At 37.5% G+C, this 20,024-nt stretch overlaps 1 protein-coding gene across 10 annotated transcripts in view; it reads left to right on the top strand.

The window, feature by feature from the left end:
- COL12A1 (collagen type XII alpha 1 chain) overlaps positions 1–12,436 on the top strand; it is a 99,488-nt gene extending 87,052 nt beyond the window's left edge. For 8 of the 10 annotated variants that reach the window (XM_064412429.1, XM_064412430.1, XM_064412431.1 and 5 more), the window contains 6 exons: positions 4,663–4,698; positions 4,806–4,872; positions 6,438–6,626; positions 7,669–7,737; positions 8,754–8,924; positions 11,339–12,436. In XM_064412429.1, the coding sequence (XP_064268499.1) occupies positions 4,663–4,698; positions 4,806–4,872; positions 6,438–6,626; positions 7,669–7,737; positions 8,754–8,924; positions 11,339–11,520 (714 nt within the window). In that variant the 3' untranslated portion in view covers positions 11,521–12,436. The other 2 variants (XM_064412434.1, XM_064412436.1) reach the window with 2 other exon arrangements.
- Positions 12,437–20,024: the final 7,588 nt, after the last annotated feature.

Here is a 20,024-nt window from a genome sequence, read left to right as displayed (position 1 = left end):
AGTGAAATGAGAAGTCATTCATTACTTGTGAATAACGTATGGCAGTCATCTAGAATTTTCTATCCTGCCTCAGTGTAGTTGTATATAAAAAAGCTGGACAATTTGAAAGACTATGTAGTAGGCTGGGAAATTTGATGTCCATGAAGTGGAAGCTCACAGGAGCACCTGGAAGCTGAGTCATTTTCTCATACACATGTTGAATTCAGTTTGTGTTTGCTGGACTATAAATTACATTTCTCCTTGTAGTAGAGGACATGGAGTGTCTTAGGAAAATCTTGAAACTTTCCTGCTTTTAGATATACATTGCTATTGGGATATTTGTGCTTGGTTACATGTTGAATAGACGTGGCTGGAACACAAAGTGCTGTGCTTTGTTCACGAGGGAGCTTTAAATTGTCAGGTGTATCTGATTTTTCCTTCACCTAGGACAATGGATAGCTGACCCAGTTCAGAAGATCTTCTGCAGATAAATAATGTGTTTAGAAGGAAATCTGGCTATAATCCCAGTTTAAAGGCTTTTGCAAAGCAAGACAGTCAACTCCTGTCCAAGCACCATGTCTAAATTCTCCTGCACTCAAATTCTTAAGAGTTCCTTTCAATTAGAAATAAACGTTTTCCCCCACAGTTATTGCACTTTTTTGTAATGGGACACTGAGCATCATATTTACCATTTCTAATGTTTCTAGAACAGATCCCAGCAGGAATTCTGGCTTGTACATTGTACAGATGTTCTATCAGATTCCTGGTGGACAGAATTTCAAGGCCTTCCTTTGTTTGCAGTATTACAGCTGCCAAAGGTGCGGCCTGACAGCCAAATGCAACTTGCACTGTCATAAATAATAATTCTGCCTGAAGAGAAAGATAATGAGGCTTCACTTCACCTTTGGTAAATACAAGGAATAAATAATTTTTCACCAGATCCTGCCAGTTTTTCTTCTAGCTGAACAATCTGTATTGCTAGTACTGTTAAATGAAAGTGAGGAGAAAGACCCCTGCAAACCAAGGGATATTGCATTCCAGGTAAAAGGTATACAGTTACCTGCAACTTATGAGCAGCTTTGGTGTTCTGAAGTTGCTCCCAGTGAATGTGGTCAGCTGGAGCTCTTTCCTGGTGTATTCAATACCACTAATGTGCTAAGCTGAAGGCAGACCACACTGTAAACATTTCTCTACCTCACTGTGTACTTATACTAGAACAAGTAAATCCTAGAAGTGTTAACTGAATTTTCATGGAAATAGGAAATTTGGCTTTTTGGTCTGCTTACAAGTACCTCCAAGAGAAACTTAGCTGTTTTTTCCAGTGTAGCAACAAAATGACTGAAAAAGGAACTGTAAGAACATAAATGAGTTGGTAATTTATTGAGAACTGTATGCAGACTATCCTAGAGGAGACTAAAATATCTGTTGTCTGTCTGGTCAGAGAGTGAGAATTCCATATTGGTTCATACACATATCATAAGGTAACAACCATCAACAGTAAGACTCATTAAACTAGAAGAGGATATTGGTTCAAGAAGAAAGGGATATGTTTTCTATGAATAAATATAATGGGAAATAGAAGATGTTGGACTATTAGAGAGGAAAAGTTCCAGTACTTGTTTTATAGGTGTGAGACTGAAAACAGTAAAAATGGGTAGGCAGACCAATCTGTGTTAAGGTAGAGCTGTCCTGTTTATAAAACAGACTCTCTGACAACAGGGTCTGACTTTGTTGATTTAGACAGTTCCTGGGATAAAATGCAAGGCATTTAAATTTTATAAGTAAGGTGCTATTAAACTGATGCCTCCAGGACCAAATAAATTGTGAAAACCTTTTAAGGGTAGTCCAAGTCTGTTGTGAGTTATGTGCAGGTTTTGAGAATTTTGCATTCTCTGCTGCCATGTGTTCACTGCTGTTGCATCCATCTATGCAGATGTCTCAGATGAAGTCTCAAAAAAGCGCTGCTTTGGGAGCAATGAGCTGATGGTTCTTGAGGGAAGCAAACATTCTTTTGGGAAAAAACAATTGAACACATTATATTTAAAAGTAAAAATAGCAAAACTTCCTTTGTTTTGTCCTCCTTCAGCAGTAGAACTATGCTGCAGCCCCAGCCTTCATCCCACAGCTCAGAAAAATCCCACATGCAGCATAAACCAGCTTTTCCTTGCACTGACCCCAAGTGACTCCCTCACTGCAGGATAGCAACAAAACAGAATGCCAGCAGCAGCTGCTCTTTCTCTAAATGCTGTCAAGCAGTAGGCTAAACTGCACTTTTTTGTCTGTTAAAAGAAAATTAAGTTAAATTTAAGAGGCATATAACAAGGGAGGGAAGAAGACGCAAATAGTAACTCAGTAATTGCAGTTGTAATTATTTTTTTAAAATTTGTTTCTAAAATATCTAGGTGGAAAATGCACTTTATTGTTAACATGGCCAGTCATCCTCTACTCTTCAAATTTTGAAGTTAGTTCCAAATAGGCTCCAGACTTCCAGCCACAAGGCTGAATCAGTGTGTGTTTGCAAGGTCACAAATTATGGAACGAGGCTCATTTTATTTTGGTGAAATTTAAAATTGACTGTAAATGGCATTTGCATTTTCCTAGCTGGGGGACCTCATTTCCTTGTCTTGCCCTGCCTTGCCTCCTCCCTCTCCTCTTACCTAGTGAATAAACAAAAGATGTACTGTATGACTGCTTCTGGTAGAAGGTCTTACTATGAAAGCCATAGAAAGAATGAGAATAAAACAAGCATGTATTATTAATACATACACAGCAGGTAATTTCAAAGGAATATGCTTGCAGGAAATAGAAAAATTGGCAAGTTTCAAACAGAAAGAGAAGCATGAATAGTTTCTTTACCATTTTTCCCCTTCAGATTTTCATGTAATAGACCAATGCAATTAAAAACCTACAGTTCTGTTCAATTAATGCTTCAGGTACATGTAATAGTTTATGAACGAGATGTTAATGTCTGTTTATTTGGGAGTCAAATTAAGGTTTTTTTAGTTTCAGTACATCATCATTTACCACAATGTTAATTATTGGAGAATGACAGACAGAAATGTCATATTTTCCTGGTGGTTTTAGTTGTTACCATTTATTTATGGAATGGCATTTACAAGTCCATAGTCTGTTTCAGCATGTGGCTGTAATAAGCCAAAACTAAAAGACAAACATTTCCCTGTGGACTTCAGAGTAAGAAAAATATAGATGGAGAGCAACGGACAGAAGGGAAAGGATATTCATCAGCTTCATGGGTATATTTTATACATATTAGCAGCTGCCTCAGTGGTGGCATAATTTATTCCAATGGCACATTTATGGTGTCACCATTCTAAGTCTTTCATTTGAGTCTGTACAATTAATTTTGCAAGAACGATCTGTTATTCATGATGCAAATGCAGCGTATGACAACTACTTAACTCGGTGATGGATGAACTGTCTCATATTTTCTGTGGCATGTCATGGGGTAGGTGTGTGCAGCTTTGCAGCAGAGAAGCTCCGAGACCACACTAAGCTCACACCCTGACATACCCCAAGGGCATTTGTCTGCCCAAGCCCTCGACAGAAGTCTGTGAAACAGTGTCACCACATTCGAGAGGTATCTGTTGTGACCTCAGTGGAATGATTTGGTGTTCCGTGTTGTTGAGATTAATTGCGGGTACTGTAGGAATGTTATGAGAAACAGCTGCAGCCCACACTTGGCCTTTGCTTTGTTAATGGTGATAAATAGATTCCTTAAAGAAATACTGCACTGCAAAAAGCAGTAACACCCAGGATGTGTGTGTTACTACATGGAGAGCCATGCAGAGCAGCAGATGACCAAACTGATCTTTCACCTTTGTAATATGCCTTATGCTTAAGTAGTAATTTGGTCTAGAAATCAAAATCCATGTGAAGTCATGCTAGCCCTATCATTATTCCCAGTATTTTTCACATGCACATACATACATCAAAATTAGAATCAGTCCTCCTGGTTTGCTTCTTTCATAGTACTCTCAAAAACTGAAAACCCCACAACCACTAAACTATTCAAAGGCAAATGGAAAGTGCTGCTAGAGAAAAGTTGACAAATGTTAGTTATTATAAAGGAGTTCAAAGTAAGACTTCTATGAGACATTTTAAAGACTAGAAATGGTTGAGAATTAAGAGGGAAACTGTCATTATAAATAGAATAAGCACTCTCTCCATGTTATGTTTCATCTCTGCATAACTCTATTTCACTTAATATAGAATCCTTTTTATATGGATTCAAGAATACAATTACCTTTCCTTGACATGTGTTATTCTTCCTAACATGCTTTCTGTAATAAGTTGTATTACAGAACTAATATACTCCTACAAGATCATTGATCATTTACACAAACATGATGCTAGAAATTCAACTTTGAAATTGACAGTGTGATCCAAGTGTCAGAATACATACATTTTTTTGTCCTAGTTTGAATTTTTCCTTCAGATCTTTTTCTTCTGCATCTATTAGTGTGTTTGATGACACACCAAAGATCATTGTTTCTCCACTCTTTTCTGGTACCTGTTTTAGCATCTCTGAAATGTGAAGTTCAAGAAGAACCAGATCTTCTTGAAGGAGTCAAAACTTTTTCTAGAATTGAACATCTCAAACTTGTAGTTGGGATGAAATAACATAATCCTTCAGTTGCTTAATTTTTTACTTATTTATTTTAGGGTGCACCTGGAATGAAGGGAGAAAAAGGTGACAGAGTAAGTCTGCTTAAAAGTCAATTCTTCTCATAATTTTAAAATTAAAGACTATGTATTTAAAAGTACAAAGTGCTAATGAAACACTTGTTTTGGATTTGATTATTTAGGGTGATATTGCTTCTCAAAACATGATGCGAGCAGTTGCAAGACAAGTTTGTGAACAACTGATAAATGGTAAACAGTGTTGCTTGCTTTGTATCCCATACAAGTAATTAACTATTTTCTTAAAAAGATAAAACAATGGTTCAAATTTGAAGTGACAGATATTGGCCACAGAGCAGAGCAAGGACTTGACCAATCTGATAGCTGTCCAATGCAAATGATTTGATGGTAAAAATGTAGCAGCAAATTTTTGCCAGATCCAGAGGCTAGCTGGATAGTCACAGAATAACAGAATAAGCTGAGTTGGACCTAATCTGTGGCCTTTGGAAATACACATGCAATCCTAACATTCTGGTGAGGTTCCCTTTGTCATTTTGGTCCAAAATTACTTTATCTTTGCAAAAAATTCAGTATATATTTTCTCATTAAACATGTCTTATCTTCAAGAGAAGGGAATCAGTAAGAAAAAGGATACTTACTGCAGGTACTTTGCCAGCAGGGAAACTCAAATGAGTGATGGTTAAACACCTTGCACAGAATCAGTAGTCCTATGCAAGTAGAAGCAATATTTTGAAAAACATTTGGAAAAGGACTTCAAATTTAATTTCAGTCCTCTACTGCCACATAGTGCAGCTCTAAAGCCCATGAAGTTGCTCTTTACAGAGGCTTTCTCTCTGATCTTGAATTAGCACTTTTGCCATCAGTAGACCTGCCAAGAAAGACAAAGGCAAACTGGTTTTTAATATTATATCTATTACAAGGTTAAGTGCTGACTGAGGAAAACAGATATACCTTTTGGTCTTTAAGAGCGCCTGTGTACAGGGAGGAGGACTGTATGGTCCGTGAGGGCTGTTAATACAAACATGTCTATTAGCCATCACAGAAGAAGTAAAGTACATTTGTGAATGTGTTAGGTTTATGAACAAGGATATCATGTCCAAGATCTTTTAACATTTCTTAGAGCATTCTTGCCTTATTTTTTTCATGTTCAGCTGATCTCTTTCTTCAGTGTTATGCTAGGACTGACACATTATACTAATCAGATGTGTCCATTAAGACTTCCTTCCTGCATAGCTTCAAAATGGTGTTGCTTTTGTTCACAAATCCTTTTATTGGAAATGAAATTTGCCCATATGCAGAAAGGGTATAGGTACAAGCCTGTGCCTCCTACAGGCTTAAGAAAATGACTTCATCGACTGTGCTGCTAACTCTACACATGAATAATTTATACTGCCTCTGGTAGCTGCAGAGGTCTGAAAGCACAGAGAAATGTGATACTACTGTTTTAGAAGTGGAGCAAATCCTTTCTGTTCTTCAGAGTTAAACCAACCTCTAAATAGAACTCCAAGAGCAAGAGCACTGTAAAAAATTGCCTCTTTTTTGATTTTAATAGTTTTATGATAATTGTTTTAATGTCATTGGCTTCCAGAAGCTCCCTTACCTTCCCTCCCTGACCCGCTCCCTCTGCCATTTATGTTCAGCTTTCTTATTGGACATTCATCTTAAATCTTTCTAAATAATCTGTACTAATTTATTGAAGAGAAACAAGAATAGGATTTAATTAAGAGAGCTAATATTTTATTCCTTCCCACTCTGACAAAAGATTTTCACTCATTTCACATTTTTTTCTTTTGAAGGTCAAATGAGCCGGTTCAATCAAATGCTGAATCAAATTCCAAATGATTATTATTCAAACCGAAACCAGCCAGGGCCACCAGGTCCACCTGGTCCCCCGGGAGCTGCTGGGACAAGAGGAGAACCTGGACCTGGAGGAAGACCAGGATTCCCAGGACCTCCTGGGGTTCAAGGACCACCTGGTGAAAGAGGTAAATAAACTCCAAGGCAGCTGTAGTGTGGACATAGTGCAGAGGCTGCCAGAGGAGCAGCCTGCTCCCTTTACCATGTCAGACTAGGAAGCCCTGCTAGGCCAGTTGGATTGCCTGAGGGACACTGGTGTGCTGAAGGGCAAGGTTACATAGATCAGTGCTTTCCTGTCTCTCTCTTGCTCAGGTTTCATGAAATACAAGTTGGTATAACATTTTGGCTGCTGTCTGAGACTTCCACATAATATCCCAGGAAAGTAAATGTTCTCAGATCTCTTCTGGCACTATACAGCTGCAGCTTGAAAAGCTGTTTGGAGTAAGACAACTCTTTGCAAAGTAGAACACTGATTAAGAGAGAAAATGAGTCATTAACAAGTATAAATGTAGACCATTAAAGACTTAGATCAACACCCTTAGCTCTTTACAATATACTGAGGGAGGGAAGCAACTGAACTGAAAATAAATATATGAGTAAACCTACTTCACATGTATCTTGGATCACTGCAATCACATGGGGTGTCTGTAGTGTAGTCTTTTGTGGCCTTCACTTATTTCCACTACTCTACTATAGTATAGACTCAGTGCTATGTTTTCTAGGATATATTTTATACACTCTTTTAAAAAGGCTAGGAATAAATCAAGGAATTCAGAAGAATTTCTTAAATTTTTTTGATTATAACTGTTCCTAAGATAGTGTAAACCATCCTTTATAGCAGATGTATGCAAGACTGAAAATACCTTTCTGATTGTAGTTTAAAATAAGAAGATTCTGTGGTGCTTCACTATCTCAAAACTTTTCTATGTTTGAGAGAGTTTGTTCATGCTAAGTTACATCTACATCCTATTTTATTCTTGGATTAGTATATTTATATGCAAATTATTTTCACAAATTCGCATTTGAACATCTGCAGAATATAATTTTTAACTACTCTTGTTGTATTAAATCATGGGTAATAAAAATTAATGTCAGTGAGAGAATGTGAAGAAATATCTGTTGGTATGGTTTCCTTTCTTTGATTTTCATTGCCTTTTTATTATTCTGTAGGAATCCCTGGAGAGAAAGGTGAAAGAGGAACTGGATCCCAAGGACCACGAGGTTTGCCAGGACCACCTGGTAAATATTTTTTGTTTAATCAGATTACGGAAAAGTAAGAGAAAAGCAAATATTTCTTCAAAGAGAACTAGACTTGATATGGTGAATGAACACCCTTTGCCCACTTCATGGTTTTGACATATATTAGAGTTTACTCTAATAAATTTGTAGGAAATCACCACAAAAATAGCAATTTAGAAAGAATTTGGTCATGGCTAATAGGTGCTTATCTTTTAATTTAGTCATCTGACATGCTTGTTAATGTGAAAATGTGTATCATAAAATACATTATCCAAATATTTGACAGATATTTTTCATAAGTCTTGTCAGATGATTCTTTTGTAGTATGTAGGTTTTTTTTTTACTTGCTGGACTACAAATTACTCCCAAATGCAGAGTTACTGGATAATAGAGACAGATTATTTGATTATTAGTTTTGGTTTTTGTGTCATGAAATTTTGTTTATGCCTTAGCATAAATCAGTTGCATCACTTATTTCTGCTCGTAGTTTACTAGGCTACTCATTACAGGAACCATAATATGCTGGCAGCAAATTGTAGCCCCAGTTACTTGAAGCTTTACTTTTCTGCTAACCATAATAAGACTGGTTCCAAAAACAACATTACCTCATCTATCCTGGGGCTACTGGGCAGTATAATTGATGTACTCCTATATTTTAATAGAAATCCAGTGTGCTTGTCTAATCTAGTAGTTTCCCTTGAGATCATCATATCTTACACAAAGGGGAAATTAACCAGAGAATGCATTGGCATTTCTTACTTGGCTCAAACCTTACTAAATTAGTTTCTAAGAATAAATACTTAAGTAAGCCACACACAGGGAAGAAACTCATGATGAGTCACACTTTTAGATTTCTTTTGTATTTCTTTCTGTTGACCCCCATACAGCAACAGAGTGCGAGTGCTTTCTCACCGAAGACAGCCTGGGCTGTGTAGTCTAGACAGAAGTATTGTTAGCTGTTTTATCAAGATGTCTCTTAAAAAAAAAAACAACCAACCTCTCAATTCTAAAATTAGGTCCACAAGGAGAATCTAGAACTGGTCCACCAGGCTCCACAGGATCACGAGGACCACCAGGGCCGCCAGGCCGTCCTGGAAATGCGGGTATTCGGGGTCCACCAGGGCCACCAGGATATTGTGATTCATCCCAGTGTGCTAGCATCCCTTACAATGGCCAAGGATTCCCAGGTAGGTTATGAACAACTTAACCTTAACCTTGCCCTAAATAGCCTTCACGGTGTGGCTGTTCTTACTGAGCTGCTTTACATGAGACAGTCCTGCTAATCTGAGCACAGTGAGTCAGGAGGAGATGGGTCAGTGAGCAGGCCTGCCTCATTGTAATGTTCAAGTATATGAGGAGCCATTTAGACTTTGGTCTAGGATTACTTGATGTTATGCATGATTTGTTTTAAATAGGAAGTAGTGCGTAAATATTGTAGTCTTGGTGGTTTTAATTTTTTTTTTAAATTTTATTTATTTAATGTAGATGGTTACTAGCTGGTAGTGTTGCTCATAGGATTTAAGTGACCAATTTCTTCTCTTCTTTTTTCCCCCTCTATCACCACCCCTTCCAACCGTCTTCAGAACAAGGTTGAATTCTCCATGTTTCTCTTGAAAAATAAAAGGAATGCTGTGGTTGGCAGTTTCCATGTGTCTCTTTTTGAGCCATGTTAGGATTTATACAAAATTGATTTCTGAAATAAAAATTTTCCACAAGGGAAATCCATTTGTTAATATCAGTGCAGACAACTGAAAAGCACCACTGTCCTACAATATCTACCAAGTTAAATGCCATGGAGTCTCTGATTAGCCCTGAGTTATATAAGCCTTCCACTTTGTGACATTACTCAGAGCAGTAGGCTGCTTCTGGAGTCAAAATGAAGGGTCCAGTGACCACCAATTTTTGACTGGAAAGATTCTAATATATTTTAACATGGGGATCCTGCAGGACCACAGTATTGTTAACAAATTAATATGTATGCCTTGCCAGATCTCAAAATTAGTGTATGTGATACTACTATTGGATGTGGTTTGCCTTTAGCGTAATTGTGCATGTATCAATGAAAAGAAGAAGAAAAGAAAATATATATATATATATGTACACACTTGCAGACTCAGTGATACTGGTTAAAGAGCCAGCTGGTTGTGCAGATCTCACAAAAAATTCTTATTTAAATGAAAAATAAAGAAAATTGTGCGTGTGATTCAGCAGTGTTCTTTCTAGCAAGCAGCTATGTATACATATATAAATATATGCCTAAGACTTAACTGTTATGTATTTAGTTGGATGAAAGTATGTTTTTGCACTTCAGATGGACTTTTTAAAAGACTAACATCATCTTTGACCTGTTTCAGGTTTCGGCTAACACATTTTCTAAGTCGCCAGTGCTGCTTACAGTTTGAATACATGAAAATCCTGTTTCTGAGATGTTTGCGCACGTGCTTATTAGAAAATGAGTCCGTATGGATATTTCACCACGGATATGGTTCTTGAACCATGTTGACCTCATAGAACGGGGAGATACTTTTACTAACACAACTCATGAATGAGATAAAGGACGGTGACATCAATTCATTAAGCCTATTGCATTTCAATAATAAAATAGACAGTCTTTCTTTCTTAAAAAAGACCTAGACCACCAAAAACCTCAGTGGCGAAGGAGGCTTGTAAAACTACTAACCAGCGAAGGTAATGCCATTAGAAGAGAGACAGATTTAACCTGGAAAATGAGAAATAACTTATGTAAATAGTAAACTAATTGTGGCTTGTAGATGATTTGTATGGGACTGTATCCACTAAAATCTGTTAACAACTCTACGTGATACTTTTGCATAAAAGCCTGCTGCTGCTTGCTGTATGCCAGAATAACATCTTTGACAACTTATGAAACCTACCTGTCTGTTGCTTGTTACCAACATGACTGAATTGGGGCATATACCTTTTTTTATGTGTAATCTTGTTGGATCTGTAACTGCAGTTATAAATACCAAAGTTTTATAATAATTTTTCTTCTGTTTTGCTGTAGTTTTTGGTGTTCCTGAAGCACCAGCTGTAACTCGGTTTGTTACGAGGAACAGCACGACAAAATGACATGTACTGTATATTGCCGCTGGTGATAGTTATGTCTACACTTACTTTCCCATTCTCAGAGAAAATTAGCATATACCAAACCCATCTCTTCATTTTACCTGCTCCATGTCTTTTAATTATGCAGTTTAAAATAAAGACCAATGCTTAGATTTACTGAAGCAGCTGTAAAATAGTAATTTTACTTGATTTTTCTTGGTTTTGTTTGGTTTTTTTTAATAGTTTTACCATGATTTGTCCCTTGCCTAATTTATGACTCTTTCTGCACTGTTTTGTGTATTATAAATACAAAGTCTTTCAAGATGAATTTAAAACCTTTTATTATTTTGCTGCCAAAAAAGCATTCATGAGCAAAACTGAGAAATACCCCCAGTGAACTAATTATTTATATATATTTATTATATGAAAATAAGGTTGAACTAACATTATGTAGAAAGACTAACTTTCATTGCATATGTGGATTCAAAGACATGCGATAACTATTATGTTCAATCGGACAACTATTTTCAACCAGAACCATACGTGCCTGAAAGTGGACCCTATCAGCCTGAAGGTGAACCCTTTATAGTACCTATGGAGTCAGAAAGGAGAGAGGACGAGTATGAGGACTATGGAGTTGAAATGCATTCACCAGAATACCCTGAGCACATGCGCTGGAAAAGGTCACTGTCAAGAAATGCAAAAACAAAACCGTAAAAGATCTGTGTGTCTTGTTTTGGTTTTTTTTTTTGGTTGGTGTTTTTTTGTTTGTTTTTTTTTTGCTGTGCTTGCATTTGCAGATACACACAGGAGAGTGCATAATTCCTTTTGCAATATGGCTTTTCTGGTCTTTTCATATCAGACGCACCCCTGTTTTGTATCATGCTTATGTGGGGATAGCAATGTGTGTACCCAAACACTTCATGTTGCTCTGGAAATGCTTGTAAAATACTGTTGCTTATAGTGGTTGCATACAGATTAAGGTGTGCATTCAGTTATCCCAGTGCTGCCTTTTCATTAAAACAATGTAAAAACAAATACATTAAAAAAAAAAGAGAAAACTGAAAAACCAAAACAAAAATTACCACAGAGCTGTTGCAAATTTTCTAAGGACTTCTTTAGCTCTACATTTTTCTTCTTTTTCAAATGCATGTCTTCAGTTCAGTCAGATCACAGGTCTGCAATATCTAGTTAAAAAGAACCAAAATTTCCCTCTCCTTCCAGTATCATTGTAATTTTCTTCTATTCTGAGTTACAATCTGCAGAGCATATACCGCTCTTATAAATCTCTTCTAAACACCACAAACATTAAATAGCTGAAGTCATTGTATCAACTGGATACAGTTTAATAATGCCTGAAATCTCCTTGTTTGTAGACACAGTTACATTTATGCCAAATTGCAGTCAATCCTGCAGAGATGGAATTGCATGTTTATGTTGTATATTTAGTATGGATTTTTTTTTCAGAATACAATGTTTCTTAGTTACCAAAAGCAGTTGGAAATTGTTTGCAAGACTATGGATATAGAATTGCTGCTTTTATATTTTAACTGCAAATTGTGAATTTCACTGCCTTATATTATTTATTTCTGAAATGAAAGAGGCATTTTTCAATAAAACTACTGAAAATGTATGTGTCTATTCATTTTTTGAAAGGCATTGTGGGACATATATTTGTATTGTATTAGTGTTATTTACTCAATCTGGAAATGCCAGGCATCAAAAATCAATTAGGATGGGAATAGTCTAACAGGTATTTGGGCTGTGGTGGCTAGACATGGTAGGATGAAAGCAGGAGATGCCTCCTCTGTCTGAGGTATGAATAACTTTTAGGAAATTCGGTCTGCAAGGCTTTTGGCGAGGAAACTGAGATTGACTGTGAGGATTAATTGCTGTCTTTTGGGGGGATTTCTGGAGGATGGCTGCCACAGGGAGAGAGACTTTCCACCTGAGGAATTACTCAATCTGCAGGGATTGCCTAGGGTTACACATGCAGGGAGAGAGAACTTTTCACCTGAGGAGCTACTTGAACTGCAGGGAGAGCCTAGTGACTGGTGTGCTGTGAGCATTGTGGCAGTGCTGACACCAGCAAACAGCTTGCTTGAGGAAGCAGGGTGTGGTGTCTGCCAAGTTCCATCCTTCAGGGACTGTAGGAGAGCTGGCTCCTCCCTCCTTGGGAGGTCATCTTTGTTCACACCAGCACTGATGGCTGTAATGGAGCTGTGTTCACAGCAGCCACCAGTGGTGGCTGTGATGGAGCTTTACCTGCAGCGGGTGATAAGAGTGATTTGGGAGAGAACAGCAGTGAGCCAGGGGAGTTACTTGCTAACTGAGGAGGAAAGAGTGGATTGTGGTGATCCTTCTTTTCCACAGCATCTCCACTGTCCTCCTGATAAGTAGAAATGGCTTTTGCCATAGGACTTGGAGCAAAGCCTTTTGAGATAATTGGGAAAGCCGGAGCTGTATTTCTCCTCATGCAAGACGTCTGTCACAGAAGTGAAGCTAGATGTGCAGGCTGGCTTCCTGATCGCTGAATCTGCACTGGAAGCTGCATGGCAAACTTTAGTGTCCACAAATGGAAATTACACAACTCCTTAGATTGCCTGACTTGTTATCAGTGACATGAAATACAAAAAAGTGGCATTTCAAAGAGTGATCCTGATTGCATCCACATGTTTTTTTGACTGCAAGAGACAAATTCTGGGTCAAACTAAGGAAGGAGAATCAAAGCTATTAATTCTTTATGCTTTTTTTCTAAGTGTTCAGAGTTGAATATCAAAAACATGTTTTGCAGTTTCATACAATAAAGAGAGGCATGTGTCAGTTAGAAAAAGAAAAAGTAGAAGTTTGGAGAAGTGATTAAAAGATTTATCAGAATTGTATTTGAAAATAATGACATCTTGCATTGATCTTGCATCTGTCTATCTGCTGATAAGTGTTTATATTTAATTTAAAAATCCCCATAATCCCCAAAGCTGGGTAACACTTCTTTCACTTGTTTGACATGTGTCAGAATTCTGACTACATTTTGAAGCAAAAAGAACTTTCACTGGGCCATCCAGAATATGAAGAAAATAGTTTCGATGTTTGGGCAGCTTATAAATGAGTGTTTACTGTTTGATGCCAACAAAGAAGAAAATTTATTTCCAGGAATTCTCAGGTGTATGGCTCTAAGGGGGTGGTAGGGGCTACTGATGACACTTCTGGGAAAGCTGTTGGAAAGGTGAACCAAAGAAATCCTGGAAAAATACAGATTCAATGGAAATACAAACAAATTTCAGTTCCTGAATATTTCATATACAATTGAGCAGTTTACATAGACTGGCAGTTTGAAAGAAAGAAATTGTTTGAAAGCAGAATTTTAATTGCATACACATTTCCTTTCATTTTGGCAAAAGCTGGGGATCCCAACAAGCAGGTGGGAAAGGGCTGCTGCTTGCTTGCAATCAGCGTGGAGCCCTTGCTAGGCTGAGGGAGTTGAGCGTGTTCAGCCTCCAGAAGAGAGGACTGAGAGGGGAACACATCAAACTCTGTAGGTACCTGCAGGGAGGGTGCCAAGGGGATGTTTCCAGGCTCTGCTCAGTGGTGTCAAGGAACAGGACAAGAGGCAATGGGCACTCTTGTACAGGAAGTTCCATCTGAATATGAGGAAGAGCTTCTTTACTTGTGAATGACTGAACACTGGAACAGATTTCCCAGAGAGGGTGTGGAGTCTCCCTCGCTGGACATATTCAAGAAACATCTGGATACAATTCTGTGCCATATGCTCTAGGATGCCCTGTTTGAGCAGGGAGGTTGGCCCACATGACCCACTGTGATCCCTTTGAAACTTGCCCCTTCTGTGACTCTGTGATTTTGATTCCATGTTTGCAGAAAGGAGCTGAATGAAGACAAGCCCCCTGCTCACAGAGCAAGGGCTTAGCATTTCTGATAGATAGCATGGATAGCCAGACTGAAAAAATATCCAATGTTACTGATGGATGGAGGCTAAATACTGTGGCAATGCATCTCTGCTGAAATCTTTGTGCAATAGTGGGCAAAAATGGAGCAAAGGAAAGGAAGTAATAGTGCTGTCCTTAATTTTTACTTTTGCTGTGGTTTTGCAGTACTCTGCTGAATTCTCTAGTGCTGACTGCACAGAGAGACTTATAAAAGAAGATGATACAGGAAAAATAACTGATTTGGCCAGACACAAAGGGTTTCAAAAACAACACAAGCAGTTGAAGTTCCCATGAAGGCCCCTCTTTGTAGTAAAACAAATTAAAATATATATATTAGTCATAAATTGATCAATCTCTATGGATCTTAAAGGCAATAATTCTTATTAGCAAGTGTCAAAATATTTTCTTCTGTGGAAAATACATTAAAGAAGGCACATAATCCTTGAGGTTGTCCCTTGTTGTTAAGAAATGAAATAATGTGTTGGCATTTTTTGACTGCAGCTCAGATCACAGCTATGAAAGGGAAAAAAATTGCGAATATGTTGCACTGTGAGAATAGAAATTTTTTTCATGTCAGCTTTTAAATGAGAATGAACACCTCATGTATAATTTTATTTTTGATGTACCACTGAACGTACTGATATGAAGATCATTGTATTTCTGGTCTTCAAAGTAAAGAAGATCATACCTCATATAGCTTATAGCCATCAAGAAAACACAGCTTCTAATACAGGGTTTATTACCTTCAGTATCCTGCAGAAGGGTTCACAGTTTTGCCTTGACCAACTAGTTAAAGAATGCTTACTGATCACTTTCATGTTCTGGAAAAGGACTTGAGGATTAAAAGAAATTCTCTTGAATGCTTCTCCAGATCTGAATATTTCCTAGATGACACTCAGCTAAAAAGAATAGAATACACCAGTGATTTTAGTGCTGATACACTCTTGGCATCTGAAAAAATATGCTCAGTTGTATTTTCATTGATTTATGTTTAATATGTTTCCACCTTTTTGTTTTTGTTATTTTGTGCTGTCATTGATCTAACTGTGACAGTTACATTTCTGACAGTGATTATGAAATTCTCTTTTATGATCAACTATGTTTTTCCCACCAAATTTAATGAGGTTGCATTTTTCCTCCGGCTTTGAGTGACCAAATCTGTTCCCTAAGCTTGGAGATTTAGAAGCCCTAGTAATCAGAGATTTGCTTTTTGATGAGGAAATGCAGCAAGACTGTATTGAGCTGTCCCACAAGCACTGGTCTCAGTTTCATTTATGTGTCAGCTTTGTGGTTATGAATTTCTTCATCCTTGAGCACTCCTGTTTGTTTCTGGACTGTCTGTAAAGAATAGTTTTGTGTGCAGTTTCACTCCCCCATTCCTTTATAGGCAGTCCAGGATGTCTTGAGGTTTTTATTCATTACCACTGTACATTTTATTTGTGAAGCTCATATTTATTACTTCCTGGGCTGATGGAAGCTACTCACTGGATTTTCAAGAGTTCCTAAAGTTTTAAGAACAGGACATTTCTGGGTGCTTACTTTGAGACACCCATTGATCTCTGAGTTTCAGAAAGCAATATTGCCCTAATAACTTGGCCTCTTTAACCAACCTTGAGTTACCTTCCAAGTCACTACAAAGATATTTCTATAATATTAAATATTGAACAAATCAATGAAAATGGGATAGAGAAGAAATAAAATACTTTGTTTCTCATTTTTAGAGTGTGTTGTCCCTGTAAAGTTCTGAAGTTAAAAATACTGAAGGAGATGTATTTTCTTCCTTCATCTGTAATGAAAGTAGAAAATCTTCAGATGCACAGGAAATACCAGAAAGAAGAAAACAAAAGCTGTCTCTTTTTCCATTAGAGAGGGAACATATCCAGGGCCTACTGTCATGAACTTCACCAGAATTATTGGTCTCTGAGCAAGAAACAGAATGCCAGCATTATGAAAAAAAAGTATTCTTGTCTGGGATAAGCAGAAGTATATAAAACTGATAAATACCTTGAGTAATACCGGGTTTGCTGCTGCCAAACTGAAAAAAAAAAAAAAGTTTATCAGTTTTAGTGCCCAGATATTTTTGCCTTATAGCAACCTCTACTGGAAAATTGCAACACTTTATTCAATGTTTGCAGCTTTGGGTTCTGTTCATGACAATGAACAGAGCAAAGTAATTAAAATTACTGTACATTGTACAGGAGCATTTTTGTATCTCATGCTTTGCCAACGTGTCGTGCCTGGCATGGTGTTCCTTCTCTTCTTCCATGCCCTCTTTCCTTCCTGAGGCTGATGTGCTGTTCCCCACTCTAAAGGCCTCCTGCCTGTTCAGCTCTGGGGAATGTGAGGGATAAGGGCATGTTACAGCTAGTTCATCTGGGGAGCACCAAGGGGTCCAGGGCCTGGAGCACCTGCTGGTTGCAAGAGTTGGGCTTGTTTAGCCTGGCAAAGTAAAGTCTGACAAAAAGAAATATTTCTGCTCTCTTCCACTCCCTTTGCCTTCCTGCTATTCCAAGCACTTGCTATTTTTCTGGCAGTACATGGACAAAAGATTAAGAAGTCTCTAGGGTTCCTGAGTCATGTACTCCATGTGACTTGCATTTTGTTATTGCCTGTCTTGCATCCAGAACTCCAAAGCAGGGGACTGGACACAGAGTTTCAGGGTTTCTTATAGGTGACACTTTTATAAGTATCGGCCTTTCTAAGTCTCCCTGTATCTTTTTGAACTGTTAGACCTCTTCCAGCTTTTATACTCCTGTTATGATAGATTAAGAAGTGGAAAGTCTTCTGGGTAGATAATATTATTTTCTTCTTATGTGTAGCTTTACATAGTTGTCAGCAATGAAGTGAGATGGTTCAAGACATGATTTTAACCCAAATCTATTACTTCTATGCAATTCCAAGGAACAAAAGTACTTTTTTGGTGCACTGGAAAACAGTGGAAAAGAAGAGTCTTTTAACTACAATAGGCTTTAATCTAAATATTGGTTTGCATTATGGGTAAATAAGCGAAGAGATAAAACCATAACCAGGGTTTGAATAGAAAGCAGGAATCCTGGCCCAGAATCCATTCTTAGATGTTCATCCTTTAATTTTCAGATCCAGAAACCCTGTTCATGTGAAAAATGTCAGCATAACATCAAATAAAGGGTAATCTGCAGGCTTGTTTTCTTTGGCAGTTCCTCAGAATACCATGAATACTCTCTGTTGTTATTTGGCAATGCCTTTGTGTACAGTATGTTTGACAGAAAATGCCTGTAGATTGTAAAATACCAGCCAGTACATCCTCTAAGGTAGTATCCTGCAGTTATATTTCTCAGTCTCCTGAACTGATCTCTTTTCAGTAGCAACAAAAGTCAAAACAGCACCAAACATTTCCTATATCTGTTCAGTTTCTGTCCACTCTGAAAGATGTGTCTTCCTTTTATGGCACTTGCTTCTCTACAGAGGAGGCAAGAAATTTCCTAGTGAAATAGGAAGCCTTAAGAAAATTGAAGAGAAATATGTTTAAATGTATAGTAAAGATTAAAAGCTTTCCTTAGTGGTACAAATTTAAAGTGTTGTCATGATTCATAACAAGTGCTGGGGCAGGGGCTGATTGCCCCAGGCTGGGCTGAAGTGGCATCCTGGAGCATAGGAGGGTGAGGAGGTCCCCATGTTTATTTGGAAAGGACAGTCAGGCTCAGCATTTATCTCTGAAAATACTATTTTCTGCTCATGCAGTGTTTTAACAATATTTAGTTTGGGAAATCATTAAATGTTTGTCACTGAGACTATTCCTTCACTGGGTTGGATGTTAAAAGTGTACAAAACCTCTCCCTTAAGACAGGTTTGTATGGGCTGCTCCTACTAAGGCTGAAGGTGTGCTAGGAGGGACAGTAGCTGGAATGTGACTCAGCACAGCTCAGTCTTGCTGGAGGGATGGAAGAGTGTGAGTTTGTCACTAAACAAAGATGAAAATGAGGCCTTTGCTGGAAGCAGAGAAGTGGAATAAATTAAAAACTGAGATATTGCACATAAAATACTTGAATTACAGACACTGAAGTAGAAGTAAAATTTAAGAAAACCCACAGTTTTGCTCACAAATCTTCTTGTTAATATTTAAGGCATTGCTTTGTGCTGTGATTAATTGAGACTTACTGGGAAAAACTAGTGAAGATTGTAGCTGATGATCTACAGAAATATAAAAATAGAAGAGGCCTATGCTTTAAAATAAATGCACTCACCATCCCTTTCTGGCAGACGATACACAGACACAATTTCTGCATATTCTAAAAGTACAGTAATTGGAAGCAGAATGTGATTGATATTTTTTCAAAAGGGAACATGTTAGAGATGGGAATGATACCTATATCCTGCCTTATGTACAGTATACAGAAATATTCCTAGAAATTTAGAATGGATAAGAGTCACAGTTTTTATAAATAGATATTTTAGACAATTCTCACTGAAATTAGCTCTAAATGGAAAGACATTAAAAGGAGACATAAATGATAAATCTTTCAGCCAAACACTGACAGTGTCGGTAGTGATATTGCCGATTTCCTGAAACAAAGATTTTCTTTAACAACCTTGCTCATTCAGCTGTGTGACTGACTCAGTCCATTTTTGATGTCTCAAACTCAGTATAAATGCATTACTCAGACTTGCAACTTATAATTTTAAATTTTTCTTTTAAATGAAAAAATTATTTTCTTAGTTCTGAATCATTCTATGTCTCTAATTCAGAGATGAATGGGTAATATTATGGCTCTATATATATATGTGTGGGTGTGTATACACATATGATTAGGTATCACAAGATTTTCCTATTTTCTGCACAGTAATATAATGAATTTTAATAGATCCATCTTGCATATTGGAGTAAATGAAGGGTTCTTGAGATCTCAAAATTATTCATTGCTACTTAAAAATACTGCTGAGATGGTCTCATGAGATGGTGGTATTCAAACTGAACTTAGAAATGCTGAAGAGGTAAAAACCCTCTGCATGGACATATGCAAGAACAGCTTCATTTCAGATCTTACCTAGAAGTGATCAAAAAAGGCAAATCTCCCTTATTTTTCTTACCCGTCAACTGTCTTTGTAAGATTTTGTGCATGTATGTCAAGGCTTCAAAAATGTACGGAGGTCAGGATATAACACATTGGTTTTGTGATAACTTACAACACCATAACTTTCATTAAAATATTTTTCATTTTGGAAGAATGCTTCTATGATACCTAGACATTCCACTACATGGTAAATTAAGAAAGTGTAGTCAACTGTGCTTTTAGAACCCCA

Source organism: Passer domesticus, chromosome 3, assembly GCF_036417665.1.
Source record: "Passer domesticus isolate bPasDom1 chromosome 3, bPasDom1.hap1, whole genome shotgun sequence".
Taxonomy (NCBI): domain Eukaryota; kingdom Metazoa; phylum Chordata; class Aves; order Passeriformes; family Passeridae; genus Passer; species Passer domesticus.
Note: the sequence above shows the minus strand (reverse complement) of the source record. Positions and strands in the feature narration are given on the sequence as shown.